The sequence below is a fragment of the Salmo trutta genome, chromosome 26, assembly GCF_901001165.1.
Source record: "Salmo trutta chromosome 26, fSalTru1.1, whole genome shotgun sequence".
NCBI classification, from domain to species: Eukaryota; Metazoa; Chordata; class Actinopteri; order Salmoniformes; family Salmonidae; genus Salmo; species Salmo trutta.
This window is the reverse complement of record NC_042982.1, coordinates 11,353,111-11,368,041: the sequence shown is the minus strand read 5'-3', so window position 1 is coordinate 11,368,041 and position 14,931 is coordinate 11,353,111. Positions and strand designations below refer to the sequence as shown.

Here is a 14,931-nt window from a genome sequence, read left to right as displayed (position 1 = left end):
GATGTACTGGGCCATATTCACTACCCTATGTAGCGTCTTGCAGTCAGCGTGGCAGCTGTGTTGTTGCTTACCCTCATTGTCTGGGAGGGGACTATGGTGTTGAATGCTAAGCTGTCGTCTATGAACAGCATTCTTACAAAGGTATGGAGTGCAATAGAGATTGCGTCATCTGTGAATGTGTTGGTTGCGGTATGCAAATTGGAGTGGTCCAGGGTGTCTGTGGTGATGATGTGAGCCATGTCCAGCCTTTCAAAGCATTTCATGACGATAGATGTGAGTGCTACGGGGCGATAGTCATTAAGGCAGGTTACCTTGGTGTTCTTGGGCACAGTGACTATGGTGGTCTGCTTGACACAAGTTGGTATTACAGACCAGGTCAGGGATAGGTTGAAAATGTCCGTGACACTTGCCAGCTGGTCAACTGAACAGAATGATATACACCGAGTGTACAAAACATTAGGAACATCTGCTCTTTCCATGACAGACTGACCAGGTGAACCCAGGGGGGTTTGCAACTCAATATTAGGAAGGAGTTCCTAATGTTTATTACCAATAAGATCTGTATTCATAAAATAATAAAAGTCTTAAAATTACTAAGTCAATGAGCACAACTACAGTTAGAATGTAGAATGTATTAACAATATTTATTCACTACAACTTCCAGTGTTAATGTCATATTTCATATCAATCAAACTGTTAAGTACAATACATATTTTACATATTTACATTGTTTACTATTGGCAATATAATATCTATATAAACACAACCTGTTGAACTTATGGCCACAGTAGACACCGCACCATCACTTGTCTGGGTTGTATGGTTATCCCACCTCTCTATTTCCAGTTCAAGCAGTTGCGTTTCGGGCCAGGGTCATTATGGGACAAATCCTAACTTTTAAGTTGAATTTTCACTTTGTCTCCCCACTGACATCAATGCATGACTAAGTAAACATGTAAGTGGAAGTTAGGATTGGTCCCAAGAGATGTCTAACAGAGGAAACAGATGCCCTCAGCTCATCTGACCTAAACCTGTGGCTCTTTAATAATTGTTAAAGATCAGTTGTGTGCTTGTCTGTGACCAAACACAACAAGCTAGTGAACAACCCCGGGGTTATCAGCAGAGTACATACACAGTGCATTCAGAAAGTATTCACACCCCTTGACTTTTTCCACATTTTGTTGTGTTACAGCCTGAATTTAAAATGTTTTTTTTGGTATTGGCCTAAACACAATACCCCACAAAGTGGAATTATGTTTTTCAACATTTTTACAAATTATTTATAACTGAAAAGCTGAAATGTCTTGAGTCAATAAGTATTCAACCCTTTGTTATGGCAAGCCTAAATAAGTTCAGGAGTAAAAATGTGCTCAACAAGTCACATAAGTTGCATGGACTCACTCTGTGTGCAATAATAGTGTTTAACATTATTTTTTATGACTACCTCATCTCTTTACCCCACACATACAATTATCTGTAAGGTCCCTCAGTCGAGCAGTGAATTTCAAAAAGATTCAACCACAAAGACCAGGGAGGTTTTCCAATGCCACGCAAAGAAGGGCACCTATTGGTAAATGGGTAAAAAAAAGAAGCTGACCTTGAATATCCCTTCGAGCATGGTGAAGTTATTAATTACACTTTGGATGGTGTATCAATACACCCCAGTCACTGCAAAGATACAGGTGTCCTTCCTAACTCAGTTGCCGGAGAGGAAGGAAACCGCTCAGGGATTTCCCAATGAGGCCAATGGTGACTTTAAACCAGTTACAGAGTTTTTAATGGCTGTGATAAGAGAAAACTGAGGATGGATCAACAACATTGTAGTTACTCCACAATATTAATTGGCAGAGTGAAAAGAAGGAAGCCTGTACAGAATACAAATATTCCAAACATGCATCCTGTTTGCAACAAAGCACTAAAGTACTACTACGACGTGGCAAAGCAATTTACTTTTCATCCTGAATACAAAGTGTTACGTTTGGGGCAAATCCAATACAACACATTTTCAAGCATAGTGGTGGCTGCATCATGTTATGGGTATGTTTGTAATCATTAAAGGCTAGGGAGTTTTTCAGGATAAAAACATAAATGGAATGGAGCCAAGCACAGGCAAAATTCTAGAGGAAAACTTGGTTCAGTCTGCTTTCCACCAGACACTGGGAAATAATTCACCTTTCAGCAGGACAATAACTTAAAACACAAGGCCAGAAATCTACACTGGAGTTGCTTACCAAGAAGACAGTGAATGTTCCTGAGTGGTCGAGTTACAGTTCTGACTTAAATCTGCTTGAAAATCTATGGCAATACTTTAAAATGGCTGTGTAGCAATGATCAATAACCAACTTGACAGAGCTTGAAGAATTTTCAAAAGAATAATGGGCAAATATTGAACAATCCAGGTGTGCAAAGCTCTTGAAGATTGACAGCTGTAATCACTGCCAAAGGTGATTCTAACATGTATTGACTCAGGGGTGTGAATACTTATGTAAATAGATATTTCTGTATTCCATTTTCAATAAATTCAGGCTGTAACACAACATGCGTAATAAGTCGTGGATTATGCATACTTTCTGAAGGCACTGTACATAAAAGAGTACATACATGAATCATATGGATGCACTCTGACGTTGAAACAAGTCTCTGAACACCAAACACACTCAAAGAATACTCTCCAAAGTTGTGAGTATTACCTGATAATACTGAACAGTGTTTTAGTCTCATGGCTGCATTAAGCACATTTTTTTAAATGATTAAGTTATGAATATAATCTTGGTTCCCTGATGGAGGGAATGAGACAACACATAAGCCAATGAGCTGAGTGAGTGACAGAAAAGGAACAGTTTGATAAAGGTCTATCTTGTACATCAACAGTCCTCCTAATGTGGTTCACCTGGTTGGTCTTTATTGCTCCAGGACAAAGTTCTGCTCACCATCCATATTGCTTTACTTGAGGAGGTTTAATTGAATACGTCTAATGGATTCTCACTGAAGCATATTTCAATGAACTTCAATAACACCTAACTTGAGCACATTGAATGGCCAAATTCATACTGTAGAGACCACAGCTATCATTGGGTACAGTATATGTAGAGACTGAATGAGAAAGATCCTGACATCAAATACAGGAGATGTTTTCCTCAGGAGTGAAGTGTTTTTTTTTTTTTTTAAATGAATAGTACATTTTTTTTTATGTAATATCACACAATATCAAAACAATTTGTCTTTCAAGTGAAAGATTAAGTTGAATATTAATAAGACTTTAAATGCAAAGAGCAGGATAGATCATTTTGTAAAATGAATATAAAAACCTAAATCAGCAGTTAGTTTCAGGTATAAAAAACATGGCCCTCAAAATGTTCTGATTCTTACCTCAATAGGAACATTTTACAACACTGCTGGAACAAACCTAGATTTTTCATTACAGGTGGTATTCATTTCATTTTCAACTATCATTGGGGATACTTAAGTAACTTACTTTAATGTTGGAATTTGGAGCTGTGAAAAAAATCCAAGTGCCCTGGAAAACAATTGGTAGAGTATGTATTTGTTAACACTAGGGTTAAATCATTATTACAATCAACAGATGCAGACAGTCATTTTAGTATACGGGTTTCTGTGATACTTTCACAGTTTATATGAACTGCACTGCCCGAACTTGCAGCTGCACCCACAGAGGAACGACATCCCTTCTTTACTAACGCAATACAACAGTCTACAAAACACAGTTTAGTGTCTGTTAACAGAAATGAATAGACATCTTAAATTAAGACACATGAGTTGTAAAATATGCATCCATTGGAAATAAAAGTATTTTTCTTAAATTCACAACCTAGCCTACCAGTAGTTACAATAATTCCAGTAGGTACAAAACAGTAATTGTTAGCATTCTCAAGGGAAATCCCCTTTAAATATACATTTTCTTAGAAAGGATGTATGAAATAAGATGTCCCCCATATTTTCTTGTCCAACAGCACTGATGTGAGATTGGATTTTGTTAAAACAAATAGTACAATAGCACGTACTTCCATAAACACCGTCAGTACGTCTCAAACTGCAGATTCAAGTTTCAGGGAAAGTTGTTTTAACATAATGGAATCTTGAGGTAAGACCATAGTTATCAATACTGGACCTAATCAATGTAAATGCTGAACCCTCACCAGTTTGTGCTGGAGAGACTCCATCTCTCCCATTTGTAACACTGTAGAGGTAACGGGATGCATAAGTAAGACCGTTCTATAATAAAGACATAGAAATATATTGACTGTACTGTTTGTAATGGCATTTCTTCAGAGGAGTTTTTGATGAAAGTGTGTTACCGTGCAAAAACGAATGAACATGTTGAAGTCGGAGCTAATGGACAGAACCAGAAACCCCCTGTCCAGTCACAGGACCAGCCTACTGTGTTGTGCCATTCTGTTGTCTTTGCCATTTGGTACTTCACCAGAAATCCCTTCCGGAACTTTCTGCTCTTCTAAGGCCATTTCCACCACTATGGATCTGTTCATGTAAGACCACTGCAGTGAATCAAAGAACATCTCTTTAATTTTTTAAAAGATACAAAACAATTATTATCACCGCTATAGCTGAGGGATATGAAATAATAGCAAGAATCTGGTTGTTCGTTTTCAATGGAATATACAGTACATGCGCGTTTGGATGCTTCTTTATGGGACTTGCAGGGTTCAGAGCGTCTAGATGTGGTTAAAACACAGAGATTAAACGGTTAATGCTCACTGTCGTGATGAGTCCAAAACCCACAGTCCCAATCCCCTGAAACGTCAGATGATTATGTGTGACTTTTGTACGATAATCCCACTGATTACAGCCATTTAATGCAAGGAACCAGTGAGAGAAAACCATACCCAAGAAGAGATACAAAACCAACCAATAGGAATAGAACACCTGGTGCTGCTTTCAAACGGGATCCTGTACTTGGAGACGTTGGCATTAGATGAAGTCGGTAATGTAAAATCCCGTTTATGAGTAAAAAAGGGAGAAACAGAGAGAGAGAAACAGAGACGAAGTGGGGAGGCAGGCTGGTTCAACCCAGTAACAGTTTACTTTAGACCAGAGAGCCTGCTCTGCTCTGGGCTGGCACCAAGACGGGCACGGCGCCCATGCGCTCCAGCGTGGCCTGGCTTACGGCGTACGAGTGCGTGTACCCGCCGTGCGATGCCACCGTCACAGGCTTCAGGCTGACCGAGCCATTGTTGCGCACCATGGTGGGCGGGGAGGGGGCGGAGTTGGTGGTGACCACCAGAGTCTTGGGCGGGGGGAGGGTGTGGCTACCATTGGAGTAGGCTTGACATGCCAAGGGGGCGGAGCCCGGCGGCGCCAGTGTCCCGTGTCCTGTGTGAGCTGCATGTCCCCCCGTTTGACCTGTGTGACCCGCCTGCCCCGTAGGGAACGTCTGGCGTGTGTCGCCATTGTAGCGGGTGTAGGAGTTGGTGTCGTAGTTGGGCTTGGGGTTGTGCCAATAGCGGCTGTTGTAGGTGTTGGTGGACGTCAGGGTGTCGTTCTCCGAGGATGAGGCATCGGCGTGAAACGCTTTTACTGACGACGACCTCTTAGGGGGCAGGTCGTCCTCTCTGTAAAGCAAAAAAGCAAGGGGAGATCACTATAGGGACTACAGAAATTACAGGAGGTTAAAATTCAGTGTTAAGAGGTTTTCATATCCAACCCAATCTCTTAAGTAATACGTCACTCTTTTAAAGTATTTCCATCAATATCATAATATGTGACGTACGTATTTGGTGCTTTTACATTACCAAGTGTGTTGGAACATCCAAATATCATCTTAATACTCAATTAGGTTTCTCTTCCAATTCTGACTGTTTAGTCAATGCCCTATGATGTAATCTGCTGCTTAAATTCCACTGGGTTTTCTTCTTCTTCATGTTTGACTGAGCTGCAAATGAAAATGGACTCAAAATGGACTCATAATTGCAAATATTGGGATCGGTTTAAAAAAACGATGTTTTTAAATAGGAAAATCTATCTATTTGTAACACCAGTCTGAGCAGTCAGTGTTCCTTACTGTGAATGTTTCATGGAAAAAACATTTTGAAGAAGATTTTGTGTTTGATCTCCACTAACAGTGTTTGGAACGCTCTCTCTTTGCAGATGAAATTTAGTGGACCTGATAGCGATGGAGATATAAAAAGGGATGTAAGTGAGACAGTGTATTAAATTAGCATGCAATATGCATGACTTATCTTATTTAGGACTTAGAAATGAATAGTTAAACAGCTAGGGGGCACCTTTTGGAAAATAGAGTTAGAGAACATGTTAAATGTCGGTGGTATACGTGAAGCGGTAACACACACAGACCACATTTCAATTCAGGGACATTATCAACACCCAAATGAGGCAGATGTTATCCCACTAGCTCAGAGCTGAAACATTTCAACAATGATTTATCTTCAAATTGATTTATGAACTCATTTAGGGGAAGAATAGCAGGCCATTTAAACAAGCGACAGAGAATTCACAGTGTTTTGAAATGAAAAATTGGGGTATGATGAAGAAAAGTTGGTGAGTTTGAAGTTTGAACGCCTTAACAAATGGATAAAACTGACTACAAATGGGTAATCGTACAATTTCAAGGATACAGTATATCTCCGTTTTCAAGATTTATCTACTACATACTCTATGTAGCCTATCAAATGCACAGCACCAGAACAGTTATGGTGAGTTCAGGTTCTAATGTTTAGACTAGTGTGTTGACAGAGATGTATGGGAAACGGAAGAAAGCAGGAAGCCAATGAAAGACCCACCTGATCTCGTTGGGTATCTCCTCCTCCTCATATTTGTTCTTGTTCTTCCAGTAGAAGAGTGTCACCAGCACCAGTAGGGAGCAGATGATGACAGCCAGCACGCCCGTGGCAATGGTGCCAGCTATGAGACCCACACTCTGGGGCTGGGCTGAAGGACCAGGGGAGAAAGAGAGAGAGACTAAGTCATGTTCATTAAGTACAAAATAGAAGAAAATGGACTGAAACGGGGATGAACTTCTCCAATATGAAAGACTTGTTTTCCAATACAAAACGTTTTGCTACGGTGTGCACTGATGAACGGGACCCAGATCACAAACGACCGGTCATGCCTCTACAACAGCTACTTTCAATACGGCTAGCTCCTGAACCACAGCACAAACACCTATTCATCTGTGGAATGAAGCCACTCGAGTAAGGCCTGCATTATGACATGAATAAAACATTGAGGAGCTTTGGTTGAATGCCAACCACATGCGTCGTGGTTCTCCAGGACGTAATGATGTACCCTCCCAGGTAAACACTTTGAAGAGAGATGGAGGGGGAGGAAAAGCTGTGTTTGTACTGTCTGCATTTTTCATAATGAGTTAAATACACACAGTGGCCACTGTTTATTTGATCAGGTAGCTTTTCGTCTGCATCATCAAAGGTACTTGATAATACAGTACATTGTACTAATATGATAATACAGTACATTGAATATATCTGTCATGTCCTGACCCTAGTAAGATGTCATTTTCTATAGTAGAGTAGGTCAGGGCATGACAGGGGGTGTTTTGTCTATGTTTTCTATTTCTATGTTTTGTTCTAGTATTCTATTTCTATGTTGGAGGTTTTTGGGATGATCTCCAATTAGAGGCAGCTGGTTCGCGTTGTCTCTAATTGGAGATCATATTTATGTTGGGGTGTTTTCTAGTGTTTTTGTGGGCAGTTGCTTTCTGTTTAGTTGTATCCTGTGTAGCCTTCAGTACCTAACAGAACTGTAAGCTGATTGTTTTCTCTTTGTCATTTTCTTTAGTGCTCTGAGTTTAAATAAAAAATAATTATGAGCACTCAACACGCTGCGCCTTGGTCCCCTCTATACGACAGCCGTTACAATATCCATGGATGCAAATGGTTCTATTATGCTACCATAGTGTATTGGGGGAAAGATTGAAGTGGACTGAAGTGTGATTTAATTTGGCTGTATGTCTATTAGGATGTTTGAATTTGACCATACTATCTGTACCATAAAACCTATGATACCTATACCATTGTGCTTTTATCAGGAAATTATTTGTTTGCGTTTTAAAAACCACAAAAACGTGTATTAATACTAGCCATTTCCACTGAGGGCCATTTTGGTCAGTCTGTTGTCCTACAACTCAGAGAGAATAGTACAGTGGCAGGTGTTTAATCATACATGCTGCAACATACACTGGGAGACTGATGCTTTCATTGTTTAAGGCTGAACAGATGGCTGAGTGGCGATAAAGATTTTATAGGATCACTCTCCTGATCTAACAGTGGGTCCCCTCCCTGACAAACAGACAGCCTCCGAGCCTCAGTCAGAGCACTCACCACAGCCACAGTCGCCCCGCCAGTGACAACCGGTGACATGCCATTTACTCCTTTAAACAATCACAAACCCCAAACGAGCCACTCACTAAAGTTGTCACTGGTGTCAGTGACTGTCTACTCAAAGGCAGGGTCAGGCAAGTGCAGTAGCAGCATACTAACTCAGGTGACAGTGTTACTACCTACTGGCAGGGGTGGAATTGGGAGAGGGGGAGCGTTGGGAACAACGTTTTCCTAGAGTAGCTGAATGCTGGGACTAAAAACAAACAAAACATAACAAATATAAAATATACTGTCTGTGAAATGTATGTAGTATGTATAAACTGGAAGTAGAAGCCAATTTATTGTGTATTTATGTCTATTCAAAGGATTTAACATTGATACGTTCCAAGAGTGTTTATTTTATTTTATTTTATTTAGAATGGTACTGCACAAAGCTGTACTCATGTCATCATTATGTTGGGTACTTACGTGCCACAACCTGCAGGCTGAGTAGACAGGTGCTCTTGGCGATGGCGTTGGAGGCTGTACACTGGTACAGACCAGAAGTACTGGTACTGATGTTCCTCAGTGTTACGGTCCCTTGCATCTGGTCTGGGGTTTAAACACAAACCATGCCAGTCTGGGGTTAAAACATCACTGGGGAACACCATCCACAACCCCAGAACAAATAGACAAGACACAAAAACATCTCATTAAAATGCATTGGGATTAAATATGCATGAAATTCCTTTAGGGCTAATGATTAATGTAAATATTTGTTTGTAAAGTGTTCCAAAACATTCATACATTACTTACATAATTGAAATAACCAAAATAATTTCTAATCATTTAGGCAGTTGAAATAATTGTTGAGCAAAGCTTATTCAGAATTATGCAGATATGTTACTTCAAGTAACAGTATTATTCAACTTGCTTTAGGATATGGTACTGTAACTTGGACTACTGGCAAAAACCCAATAGAGGGTGCCAAATCAGTTACTGTAAAATGGCTGGTGTATATTTTGTACACTATACAGTACCTTTCTGATATAAACCCGGTTACAGTGCCATCGTTCATACGTCTGATACTTTATGGAGTATTATGTTATATTACACCACTGCCTTTAAGAAAAGGCTACCACAAGAGCATGGAACAAACCACATAAGCACTAAATCCAGATTACTGGTCTAGATTTCACCAGTACCCTCTTCTCTGCAACATGGGCTGTTTTGCAGACAGATATTATGGTGGCAGTGTTGGTGCAGTTGATATCTACTGTGTAAAACAACAAAGACCGACAGTAGGAGGAGAAATGAAGGAAACCTAAGCCGATTGGTCCTTGTGGAGGGTAGCCTTGTGTTGAAGTGAGCAGTAGTGTAGTACGGTAAGAATCACACTGTGCTGTGATGACAGCTGGAGAGAGAGAGGAGAGGCCAATGCACGGCTCACACACACAACTGGGTCCGCATTAAATAAAACACTTCTCAGAGTCGGAGTGCTGATCTAGGATCAGTTTGCCTTGTAGATCATAATGAATAAAATGACAGGAACTCGTGACCAGCTCCTACTCTGAGATGCTTTGTGAATGCAGGCCCTGAACTGGACAAGGGTGGGTGGTGGCACTCTGAGGGGCAGAGTTGGGGGCGGGCAGGCTGAGCCACGATGACGTTACCAAAGATACTTGTTGATTTACCAGCGAAGGTGGGGCAAAAGGGCACGCCCACGGCCAGGGGTTTAATACCTTGCATGGCGGTGTGGGGCAGCTTGGGCAGCGACTCCAGCTTCTCCCAGGCGTAGGTGGGCGTGGGAATCCCCTCCTCGCTGCTGCACATCAGCATGATGTCAGCGCCCACATCCAGTGTGCCCTGGATACGGCATGCGGGCACCGAGGGGGGCACTGGAGAGACAGGAGTGAGATAGAGGGGTATGGTTAGTACCTTATCGATCAGCACAGACAGATCCTAGCCTCCTACATTTTACATTTTTGTAATTTAATAGATTCTCTTATCCAAAGCAGGTCTTGTTTTTATAGCATACACATACAGAACTGTGGTGTCCCAACATGCTATAAGAATCATCTTTAAAACCAGCTTAGGAGACTCATTAGTCAAAATAAAAGCTCATGTCATACAACAGAATTCTTACAATATGCAATGCTATTACACTTCCTAGTTTTAATGCATCCATTTGTATCACATTAGGCTATGCACCGTAGCCTGGTCAACAGGCTATATATGCATAGTATGCAACTCCTTAATTGTAATTCTAATGCCGCAGTGAGTGTTTTACCCAGCACGGTGAGGCCAATGACCCCGATGTTGCGCCCCCCTCTGTCGGGGAGGTTGTTGACCAGGCACTGGTAGGTCCCCGTGTCTGACAGCTGGGTGTTGTTGATGAAGATAGAGGCACTTGTGCTGGGCATGGTGGCCACAAAACCCACCCGGCCATTTAAGTGGTTGGCTAGACTGAACACTTGGCCACCTTGGTAGATGATCACCTGAGATGAGAAAGACAAAAAGGCAGAGATTCACTCACGCCGTTTCTATGGAATATCATTAGTTTGACCTAACGAAGAGACCTATGGATCGATATGTTGGTCATTAGGTGGTGATTAGGAACGTACAGTGTGCAGGTCTTTCTGTTCTTTTTCTAGGATGTGCCAAAGACCTACTTCTATTTCTATGGAACATCAGTCGTTTCCTGTCACTGTACATCCAGGTGTGACTTTAGGAAACTGTGGCCAACTGTGTCCATACTGGGTCAGCAGGGGAAAATGCATTACCTTGATGTCAATTGATGCACAAACATAATGTCTGAATTGTTGGATCTTGAGGAAATAAACGTAATGACAGTATCTTAAATCTGAATGGAAAAACAATCATTGCTTTTTTATTTAACTTTTATTTAACTAGGCAAGTCAGTTAAGAACAAAATCTTATTTACAATTACGGCCTACACCGGCCAAACCTGGGCCAATTATGTTCCTCCTTATGGGACTCCCAATCCCGGCCGGTTGTGATACAGCCTGGAATGGAACCAGGGTGTCTGTAGTGACGCCTCTAGCACTGAGATGAAGTGCCTTAGACCGCTGCTCCACTCGGGAGCCCAAGTAATGTAATCGTATAAAGTTTAAAAAGCCTTTCTCCGGTACACACTAGAGATAAGTCAACAAGTAATGTTTAATTAAGTTAATTAAAATGCAATACTTCATCCCAGGGTTAAATAAAACCAAACAACAGAGAATCAACAGCCAGACGAGTGCATGAGGATTCTGGACATTAAAGAGTGCAGGTGCAACAAACTTTCACAAGAGGGCGACATAGTGTTGCAGTATAAACTGAAGCATCATTTGACAGCTGAAAGGATGGAAGGTGGTCCATCCATGTATAACATGGCTGTTCTTGGATGATAATACACAGAATATGATCATTTCAAAATGTCCTGAACTATACATGTATTTTACATTACAACAAACATGAATTAAGAGCAACTTCCATGCACAGCTCAGTGGTCAACATACTGTTACAATGATACACAACAAGGAACTAAAACACCAAACTATGGTAACTATGGTAATAATATGAAGAAGCCTAACGCCATTGACATGATCAATTTATCAGCAACGCAATTTCTCTTCAGAAAAGTGATGCCAAAGTGGAAAAACATCCCGAAAAATATAAGTACTATTGAAATGAAACCTCGTGTTGATTTGAGCTCTTCCGAGCTGCATGTTTGAGAGTCGGGGATGTTCAAAAGCTTTTTGTTGCTTTGAACTCTGATAGAAGCAGCCATTTGTGCGCACCTTCTAAATAAAAAAAACACCTAACCCTTCAGCCAGGCACACAAAAGCATGCTGGGGAATCAGGGAGGCTATTCAGCGTTGTTTGAAAGAAACCCCATTGAACTGTTCTGTTCAAAGGACCCAGGGAGCCACAGAACCGTCTCAGTAGGGCTGATGTTCTCCCCTCTCCCTTCCTCCCTCCATCTCTCCCTCCACACTGCTGCTTTACTGCATGTAAATTGCGGAGCCGCAATTTCCTGAGCGCTGTACGCTTTGTCCTCTTATGTGCAGATGAATAGGCAGCCCTTCAGCTGTGATGAGACCCAAACGCACCCGCAACCGCAGCAGCCACTGTGTATCTATGTGTGTGTGTGTGCGTGAGATCACCCTTCACTCTCGTGTGACCTCATTGGTGACCTAACGCGTAGCCAGGAAAAGAGGTCATGGACAGTGTGCAGATGGCGGTGATCCCTAGTAAGAACTGGCCTGGCCCCAAAGATCATGTCCACTGCCATATCCCTCTGCCTTCCCATCCCGTCTACCAGCCTGTTAACCACTGAACAACCCCCCTCCCAACACTCATCAGCCATGACATGGGTTGTATTTATTAGGGCACAACGTAAAGCAAAACATTGCAAAAAGTTAAAAACAAGCGTTTCTTATTGGGCAAGTTCAGATAGTTTCAGCCCATTTTTTTCCGTTTCATGCCTAGTGAATAGGACCCTGGTCTGGATCATCTCCTATACTTCCTGTAACACCTAGCATCAGGATACAGCAGTGTTTTATTAGGGAGTCAAGAAGAATGGACAGATTCATTTCCAAGGCTCTACACACCAGGCCTCACCATCTGCACGCTTTCTGCATTAAAGCGTCAATCAGCAGTTGAAACAACAACAAAGCGTTCTCCCCACCACTGTTTCGTTAAAAAGCTGAGAGTTGGAGAAATGTAACCACTCTGAAATTCACAGACAGAGCTATGGACACAAGTACTGACCATCAATGCTATCAAATGTATAGTTTAAACCATATTTTGAGGCTATACTGACTTTGTTTACATTTACTCTGTTTTATAAACATTGGAATAAAAACTGCTTCTATTTTGGGTCCTGATGGGGTACGACAGTTGAACTAAGCTCATGAGGCATTAATAAGTGATATTCTTCAAGAATCAAATGGGTACATATCAGTCCAACAATGTATGTAGCGACTGCAGATTGCCCGTTTAATCTGAGACTAAACATGGAAGATTGTTTACTCTAAACAGAAGAATTAGAAGAGCTCTCTTTACGAAGTGAGCAGAGGCATCACATCGTCAGTCAGCCTAAAATGTTGATGGTTTATGAGTGTCGAGTGTTTTAATCTAGAGCTGGGTGAACTAAACTCCCAACGACTTATTTCTATCTTATTTATAACCTCAGGGATGGTCTAAAAGATACCAAATACATGAAGCAGTCAGGGAGAGTCTGCACTAGTAAACAAACAAGTATGCATAGGCCTATGTCTGGTAAGTGAGGAAGAGTTAGTGTGCATTGTAAAGGCTGCCTTTCATTCCATAGTCCCAAAATTAGAATGTTGACGCCCAAAAGACTCCCGTGGTTCTTTTAGAAAGACAAATCCTATAAATGAATATAAAATCATATCATTTTTATATCATCTAAAAATCCTGGAATGGAATACTGTGATCAAACTTAACACGTGACAAACCGTAGGACTTTAAATGACTGTACGCTTTTCATTGTAGTCTGTTTTCTACCAGGAATAATGTATGTCAAACTTACATTTATGAGATCATTTCAGAAATTATGCATGGTGTATGGCTCGAAACATAATCATTCATGACAGCCATTTCCTACAGTGACCTTGTGCTGTCGCAACACTGGCAGCGGTGTACATTCAAACCACAGTGAACTTTTCAGACAGCCCACCAGACAACATGAAGAAGCAGTACTAGCACGCTTGTAATAGAAGTTTCTCCATGTTTCAAACATATACTGAACTCTTGCACAGGCACAAAATGCTGGTATGGATTACGGCAATAGCTTATATTATTGGGACTATTCCAATATAACTCTTAGGGAACAACTTCTGTAACTAACCTTTAATAAGCATGGCAACTACAGACAATGACACAGTTCTTGCCCATGTTAATTCTGTTTTGCAAGAAAATACAAAAAAGTTAGATCTTAAGTTAGAGTTAAGAGGTTTATTAGGTCATAATTGTATGTATTTACTAGCTTGTTACCGAGTAAATATTCTACTGGTATTGACTCAAAACATACTGTATCTATTGCAACGAGTGGCGAATTTCACATGCTTGTGTTGCACTCAAACTACTTTACCCAAGTTGATGAGTGTAGGTGTCTTCAATACTTTACTGTACCTATACTGTAGCTCTGATGAGGTGTTGTCGTGCTAGCCTAGAGCTGACTGTGTCTTCTTCCTGTTGTAGTGGTGCCTGAAAGCCTGAGGTGGCGCACACACACACACACACAGCACATCTGTACTCCACTGAGACTACATCACCAAATGAATGTGGTGGAATAATTCCTTCCTGCTAGAATCATCCAGACACAATGTTTCCCGAGCCTCGCCGTTTACACCAAAAGGGTGCTCAGACAGGCGTGAAGGAGGTTAAGACAGCCGATGGCTCTACGTTAGCAAATCACTCTCCATCTGTGCATTTTGACTGTGTCAAAACAGCCTCTGTGTACATACCTGTGCAGTGCAACCTTGTGTGTAGGTGTGGTGTGTGAGCATGGTGCGTGTGTGTGCACATTTGGATAAGATTGTATTTTTTTCAGCTGCATGCACCTCTATGTATGTTTTCCTGAGTGTGG

The 14,931-nt window shown here is 41.3% G+C and overlaps 1 protein-coding gene across 2 annotated transcripts in view; it reads right to left on the bottom strand.

Moving 5' to 3' along the window:
* Positions 1-3,167: 3,167 nt before the first annotated feature.
* The window catches only part of LOC115163123 (immunoglobulin superfamily member 11), a 97,952-nt gene continuing 86,188 nt past the window's right edge, over positions 3,168-14,931 (bottom strand). For both annotated transcript variants that reach the window (XM_029714752.1, XM_029714753.1), the window contains 5 exons: positions 10,603-10,810; positions 10,055-10,210; positions 8,802-8,924; positions 6,777-6,924; positions 3,168-5,588 (listed from right to left, as the gene is read on the bottom strand). In XM_029714752.1, coding sequence (XP_029570612.1) covers positions 5,063-5,588; positions 6,777-6,924; positions 8,802-8,924; positions 10,055-10,210; positions 10,603-10,810 — 1,161 coding nt within the window. In that variant the 3' untranslated portion in view covers positions 3,168-5,062. The remainder of the gene's footprint in view (positions 5,589-6,776; positions 6,925-8,801; positions 8,925-10,054; positions 10,211-10,602; positions 10,811-14,931) is intronic.